This window comes from Morone saxatilis, unplaced genomic scaffold, assembly GCF_004916995.1.
Source record: "Morone saxatilis isolate NCDOM2014 unplaced genomic scaffold, NCSU_SB_2.0 Contig2, whole genome shotgun sequence".
Lineage (NCBI taxonomy): Eukaryota > Metazoa > Chordata > Actinopteri > Moronidae > Morone > Morone saxatilis.
The window spans coordinates 4,195,266-4,202,994 of NW_023339762.1; the positions used below are offsets into that span (position 1 = coordinate 4,195,266).

At 41.7% G+C, this 7,729-nt stretch overlaps 2 protein-coding genes across 2 annotated transcripts in view; one reads left to right on the forward strand and one right to left on the reverse strand.

Annotated features, from left to right (window-relative positions):
• The window catches only part of ranbp10 (RAN binding protein 10), a 30,518-nt gene extending 24,436 nt beyond the window's left edge, over positions 1 to 6,082 (reverse strand). The window contains exon 1 of the mRNA XM_035665873.1: positions 5,730 to 6,082. Coding sequence (XP_035521766.1) covers positions 5,730 to 5,928 — 199 coding nt within the window. The 5' untranslated portion in view covers positions 5,929 to 6,082. The remainder of the gene's footprint in view (positions 1 to 5,729) is intronic.
• Positions 6,083 to 6,219: 137 nt separating this feature from the next.
• tsnaxip1 (translin-associated factor X interacting protein 1) overlaps positions 6,220 to 7,729 on the forward strand; it is a gene marked incomplete in the record, with an annotated part of 7,435 nt that continues 5,925 nt past the window's right edge. The window contains 4 exon segments of the mRNA XM_035665874.1: positions 6,220 to 6,898; positions 7,020 to 7,119; positions 7,284 to 7,424; positions 7,520 to 7,613. Of these exon segments, the coding sequence (XP_035521767.1) occupies positions 6,843 to 6,898; positions 7,020 to 7,119; positions 7,284 to 7,424; positions 7,520 to 7,613 (391 nt within the window).

Genomic DNA, 7,729 nt, shown 5'->3' on the forward strand with positions numbered 1-7,729 from the left:
TTTATATATTTAAACATGTATTATTATTATATTTATCGGCAAGAATCTGGCGATACGATACATATCACGATACAGGGCCCCAAAAAATTCATCAAGATTTTTAAAATTTTTTTAGCCTTGCCCAGTGAGCTTGCTATTGGGTTACTATTACACCGACATAACAATACAACGCAAGGTTTCTAAACAATATTACTATTATTGAGCAACAAAATCTGTTAGTTGTAGGCTTAAATATAACCTAGATGAATGAACGGTACTAAAACAGTTTAGTTTACTACGTCATACTACAGTTATTACATAGCCACAAACAGGTACTTTACCCTATCGCTATGGATCTTGCAAACAACTGTCTGAAAAAGAAAAATAGTATTTTTAAAAAGTTGCGTCTTTCTGTCACTCACTTCCAAAACAAATGCACGCAATCAAGATCTTTATGACACGAGGCGGTGGAAACACTACCACACTACAACTGTCCTCTGAGAAACAGCCCCGGCTCTGCTGTGTCACACCTTTCAGCTGTTAAGTGACATCAGACCTTGGCACCAGAGGTCACGGATCAAAGGTTAATGTCCTGCTCTTATCCCACAGCACAATGGGGTCTAAATTGCTTACTAGGAAACCAGCAATCCAACCCCAGAAGCCATTCTTGACCACAAGCAGCGGAAAACACAAAATGTATCAGTTCAGTAACAGCAAGAACAACAGCGCCATGGTCTCCTCTGCCTGTCAACAACAGCAGTGCAAAAAACGCTATGTCGCCAGTGAAGAAGACAGAGACCATGGGAGAACTTTTATAATGTGCACAAAACATCAATATGGCTTGACGAAAAGAATCATTGTCACTAAAATGAATCTGTTTCGTTTATTTTTTCCCTTCTGAACACATACCTTAATTCTTGCATCTCAGAAGCAAACTCTGGGCAGAGCATACAAAAGATGACAACCCCTGTTTTGGATGTCCTCCTAGATTGATGAAAAAATTGATTGGAAAGTTGTAGATTGGCTGAAGACAAACATACTTTCTGGCATTTGTTTTGAGGCTGAAGAATAATTTAAGGCTTTATTTTCCTAATAAAAGCTCTGAAAACAAAATGACAACGTGGATGTTAGGCTATCCAGTGCAGGCTAAATAATCAACAAACATGGATTACAGTTCTGGCCGATACTGGTCAGTGGACAGTGGTTGTTTGCAACGGTTGGGACAGTTACAGGACACTGAGAACTTTTTTTTATTTTGAGCCCTGCAGTCTGAATACAAAAGCTCAAACAAGCCAATTGTACTTTAAAACATTTTTCCAAAATTAAAGCAACTGGTGGCTGGTATAGTTGGTCAGTTATTTCTTTTGCTCCTTTTGTGAGGAAATAAATGTTCATTATTATGGAAAGGCATGATGGCCAAAACTATGAAAGTTTGTAATAAGCCAGAAATACCCTAAATAAAAGGCCCTACACACAATAACATGGGTGTTGTTGACCTCCTCACAACAAACTGTGCTTGATTGACATTTCCTTTACTCATCTTACTGTTGTTGCTGTTATGGCAGGACAACTGGCACCCTTAAAATTCTTAGTGAACTAAAAACTGAAAATGAACTCTTTTACCCAAAATGCTTTGCAGTGTGCCATCATAGAACAGCCATGTACAAATGATTGCTACAGTAGCCTCACTGGACGAAAATGCAATGCAGCCACAAGAAACCTGGAAAAACTGCTGATAGGCTATAACACACAGCTAAGATTTCTGACTTTTAGCGGTACTTGAATCTACCTGCAGCACCTTTCTGTTTGACTCTGGGTGTTCAAGTAGCAGTGTGTTGGATGAACAGACTTGGAATAGTCTGAGGTCCTGAAGGGGCAGCTCTGGGATTATGGGCCACTGGGGCTGTTACTATAAGCAATTAGATCCTTGCATAACTGGACCAAAAGCTTTGTTGTCATCCTTGGAACTATGTCAAGCACTTTCTCAATAGATGATGGACTCCATTGTGCTTTGTCATTTTTTCCATTTTCAAGGACAACATTTAAAGGCACAGCCAAGGATTGGAGAATATCCAGGCCTCTTTGATGACCTCAGGATTGCATGTCAGATTTTTTCAGATGCTTTGTCAGGCTGTGACCTGCGTCAGAGGTATACAGCTGACTGAAGTGGTTGGGATGAAGGTCAGCACCTCATGGTTCATTTCAGAAGGTGAATTATACCCAGTGGCCTGAAATGCTCCCACAAGTGGAAAAGCATAAAGCTACATTCATTGTTTTTTTGGCCACTTGGGGGCAGTACAACAAGTTGTAAACTCAAGATTTGCATATTATTTATCTCCTGCAGAAAATGTCTTATTTAAACATCCAGCTGGCAACTTTAAGAGCAACTTCACCATTCATTTTAGGTTGTGTCTCTCTTTAGCTCTGTTTAAGTGTTAGTGAATCACGCCAAAGGAGTCACTTTGGTGTGATTCGCTAACTTTATCAGCTGTTTAGTGCTGAGCAGGTAGGAGCAGTGGCTCTAGCAGAGCTTTGATTGCTGATGAAACCAGAGTGTACAGGCTGAAAAATCTAAACAAAATTGGTTAAAGGCAGCTAAACTGCACAGTATATCTACATAGCTACATGGGTCAGTGTGAAGTTTTCATCATCTGCCAGTGTATTTCACAGTCCATGCATACTGTCTGTGTACATCCCAAAATGTAGGAGCATGCATCAACAGACGTCAACACGTTCGCCTATGCAGACTGTGTTTGTCACTACATGCAACCTCTTTCACATTACCCATAATTATTTGATTGCCAATATAAAAATACTGATTACTGCAGCTTTAAGTACTTAACAGTACTGTTCAGAGGTGAAACAGGTCAAAACCACATATGGCGGGACAATGTAAGGTCAGTGGTAGCGTCTATAAGGACAATTCCTGGATATTAAATGTTGTCTTCTCTGTCTTCTTAAGGTATACTGAATAAGATCAAATGACATGTTTAAAGGTGTGTAGGATTTAGTGGCATCTAGTGGTGAAGTTGCAGACTGCAACCATTTGAATACAGCACAGCCTTCCAAGTTTGTAGGAGAAACTATGGTGGCCGCGAAATGTGCAACAAAGGCAAAAGCCCCTTTACAAAGCCAGTGTTTAGTTTGTCCCTGCTGGGCTACTGTAGAAACATGGAGGTTCAACATAGCGGCCTCCATAAAAGCGGACCCGCTCCCTCTGTACATAACGGCTCATTCTAAGGTAACGAAAACACAATTGTTATTTTCAGGTGATTATAGACTGATGAAAACATATCTATAAATATATATTTAATTTCTGCCAATAGAACCTCCTAAATGTTACACTGGACCTTTAAGCAATGCTTGAATCCAAAATGAACTTGAACTTATTCTAATTATAAATATAACTATTTTAATGATCTATTAACTCCCCCTGCTCTTTAATCCATTTCTGTTTTGTCAGTGATTGTTATTTCAGGCAACCCTGTACCATATGCTAAAGGTTGCCACTATCCACCTACTCTAAGTGAATCATATAGCTGAATTGGTTTTTAGCCTAAAATAGATGAAATGATTAATGGTTATCACTGAGCTGCTTTATTCATAGGCAGAAAATCTATATTTTTGTTTATATGTGTTCCAGTGTTTATTAGTGTTTTCTATCTGTTGAGACTGTGAAGAATAATGTGTGTCAGTTTAATCTACCCAGTCTCCTGGTGCAACAGGACTAGGTAGACACTGAGTGGCCTTGAAAGGAGAAAATTGGCACACTGGTCAAAATAGCATTCAAACCACAAGGGTGAGGGAACAGAGCAAGAGCTAAAACAACCACGAGGAGGAAAATCATCCTGCACACTCCAGAATAGACCTATTTATGTGTCATCCCTGAACAATTGTGCAGTGTCACTTAATCTGTGCACTTTTCATAGACATAAAGACTCAATGTCCCACATACTAACCACAACACGAAACGCCATGTCTTATCTTAAGACCTGCGTGGGCTCATTCATCATTTCTTGACAAGTGCTTAGGCAACTCTAGAGAGAATGCAAGGATCCCAATAACACTGACTAAAATGGATGGTTTTATCACATCATAAACAGATCAATCAATCAATCAATCAATCAATCAATCAGCACAACAGCATCTACAGAAAACAATTCATTCTGTGATTCTACTGATAAACAGAATGTAGGCTCTCATTTTACATGTTGCCACTATTCATATTAACAGCAGGGACCTGATCAATTATGCATTAAATAATCTGTGGGTTATATCTACCAGAGTCTTGATTTGAACAAATAACAGGCCTTCCCTGCTACTCACAAACAGCAGGCCCACCACTACGTATGTGCAAAATAAGCCTTTCAAAATGGGTTACACAGCCTGCCTGCATCCTCTCATCCTCTGCATGTTTCACTGATGTAAACAGCCAACAGGGCCCAGAGTGGCCTTGCAGTGCCTCTGTGCAGATTTTTCATAGCCTGAGATGCAGCACTAGCTTGCCTGCTGCTACTGGGGGGCTGCCCTGACGTGTCGCCTGACGAAAAATAACAGAGCAGGCCAAACACTGAGAACAGGACTTCACGCAGATGTCACCTTGTTTTGATTTAAGAGCTGGACGTATAAAACAATCCCGCTGACAGGCCTGGCAGCCCGCACTGACAGTTTTCACCCATCCGAATAAGTGATTGACTGCACCGTCAGACGAGAAAAGTTGCTGTTATTGTGAAAATGCCAGAGTCTGCCGATAATACAGATTTAATCCAAGATCGGTACATTTGGCCTAATGTAATGCGCAGAGGCCTCCTCCCTCACAGCAGCTGTTGAAAACGAGCTGGCTGCCTGCTGGAGGTTGGACATGAGACTGTTGTGCTGTGCTCAGGGCACATACAGATCTGAATGGAGTGGAACCCGTTGCTTCCAGACTGGAAAAAATGATTTACGAATTCTGGAAAAGACTTCTAGAACACTGCCGGTGGAATCACGCGAGAAAACACAACAATGACATTTTTATTCTGTTTTGGTGCTTGCTGGAGTCAAAAACTGAACAATTGCAACATTACCCACAGTGCTACGTTGTAAAAAGGCTAACAACAACTTTGGCCCGTGTCCATCTTGTGGCCAGCGTCTCTGACCGTTTTCACAACAATATTAGTCACAAGGAACAGCTAGGTTAGCTTACATTAGCTAGCTAGCCACAAGGCTAACTACTGTATTTGCTCAGGAGGTAGCTTGCTGTTAGCTAGCTCCTGTTTGTTAAATACCATTAGTTAGCTCAAAAGCAGACCCCAGTGTATGCGTCGTTGCTGCTGCCAGGGCCACCTTCCAGTACAAACTATGGAGAACGTCAGATGGACGTCAGTTTACTGCAAACAAATAACGTCATAAACGGTAAATAAACAAAGGAGAGAGCCGTGTTGTTGAATGTGAATTTCAGTGTGGTGGTAATAAGACCAACTGTCAGGGTTAGCGAGTTCACTGTCACCCATTTGGGAATTCCTCTGCTCATTTGTGAAACAAAGCAAGGTTACGGGACAGGAGAGGCAGCTCAGACTAGATTTACCAGGAGTGCACACACACACACATACACATCAACATAATCGCATACAGTGTGTGTGTGTGTGTGTGTGAGTGAGTGAGAGACTGACCCCCCCCCTCCCGCAGTAACACAGTGACAGATTTGAGCTGAGACCCTCTGCTGTGGTGACTACTTGTTCAGACCATCAGGGATGAGCCAGCTCTCTAACCTTTGTAGTGGACCCGCAGGTTGTTCTGTGACAGCCCAATGTAGCTGTATTTATCCTTGGGGCTCCAGGATCGGGGTAAAGGGGTCTCTTCCTCGTTCACAGCCGGGTAGAGCCGCTTCAGCCGCTCGTTCAGCTCGTGCTCCTGGTAATTAAAAGCAGGATCCCCCAACGGCAGGCTCCCCGCTCCAAGCTCTGCCATTTCTGGCCTCTGTTTGGTATCTTATTGTTCGTTTGTGTCTATCCAAAGCCCCGTGTCAGTCCGCTGGAGCTGTAGGCTGAGAGTGAGAGGGACTGAGGGGAGAAAATAGCAGTGGTGTGACATCCCCGGATAAGCAGCAGAATGTACTGTAGGCTCGAGCGGTGCCGTTTGGGTACTGTAGTTCAGCCACACGCTCGCCGTTACTATAACGTCTCTCGAAACGACTACACAGCTCAAGTACGGTTACCCTGGTGAAGGGCTTCCACTGAGGACGGTCGCTAGGAAATGTAGTTTTTTCAGCAGGTACTTTTGTAGACAGTTTTTACGATATTATGTAATTTCACAATGTATCCATACGTGGCACACGAGGAAACATGGAACGTACATGTATTCGCCATCTAGATGAAAATTAATAATTAATTCCACAACAAAAACAAAGTTTAATATGTTAAAAATAAGCCTACCCCTGAAGGCACAGCTGCTATCTTAGCGTGGTGTTTTTTTTTTTTTATCTTCCATGCCTTCTTCTTTATATTACATTGTAGTTATTGGAAGTTGCAGTTATGTGTTATTTATAAAGTAGGTTACCCGTTTATTTATTCATTTATCATGTATTTGTTATTGACATTAGTTAGGGTTTGCGGCTTAAACACGCACGTTTAAAGAGCTACAGCTTCTCGTGCTTTACAAAGTATCTATATTTTTTCTTTTTAAGAGGAAAGTTTTCATCTTACACAAGTTGAAAACTAGTTAGGCGCGCCGCGGTCTACTAATGCGGGTCCTGCTGCGTACTCCGTCCCCGTTACCACGGAAACCCTGTTACAATGCTGTGGTCTGTGATGCTAAAGCCAACCTTGAGCTAAACGGAGCACACTTGCTATTATTCAGTCCAACGTTACATATAAGCGCTACAGATGTCTCCACACAAAGACGTCAAATTTCCACCTTTAACACCGTCACAAAAACAAAGGCAAGTGATAGAAACATGCAACGAAAGTATTCTAACTATTGCATTATTATAACCATACTCATGCTATGTATAACTAGCTAATGCAAAACTACAATTGTCAATGTTCTTTTTTTTATTTTAGACTTACATATGACCGTAGTGTACAAAATGACACTATCCAGACATCAGAGGAAGGGCAAGAAGAAGAAATAGCTGTTTCTATCCAACCTGGCGCTAGAAAGGTAAGCACAGCATGTACAGGTTCATCCAACCTGACAGAACTTCACTCATAAACCTAATATTACTGATATGATTAAGCCTTTTGATGGCTGGAAATATGATTAGTCACAAAATAGTTTAACAGCAAGTTCACCGTGTGTGTGTGTGTGTGAGATAAACCCAATAGCTGTGCTGGAAAGGTAGCAGTTACATTTATGCAGGCCCGGGGAGGAAGCCCCAACTCCTGATGCACCTGGAGAGCTATGTGAACAAGGAGCTGCACAATATCAGCTCCGATGAGCCAAATATTCAGGAACTGAAGCTACAGGTGATGTGTTTTAGTTCTAAAACTTGAAGAAATTCCTGACAGAGGTCTTCTTGTCGGAGAGAGCACTCACATATCTTAATCTGCTTTTGCCACAGGTCTACCGTGATGTCTTTGGTTGTTTCATCAAAGAGTTCAAAACCTACAAACCCCTTCTTTCTGCCATCAAAAAGGAATATGAAGTCACTTTAGGTCAGTAGCTCTGTGAGTAAACCTGCCTGGAAATGTCAGTTTCAGTCAGTCAGTGTTTCTTCTTGTTCCTACAGTGTGCTGTGTGAATGCTGTCTGTGCAGAGTTTGACACTAGAA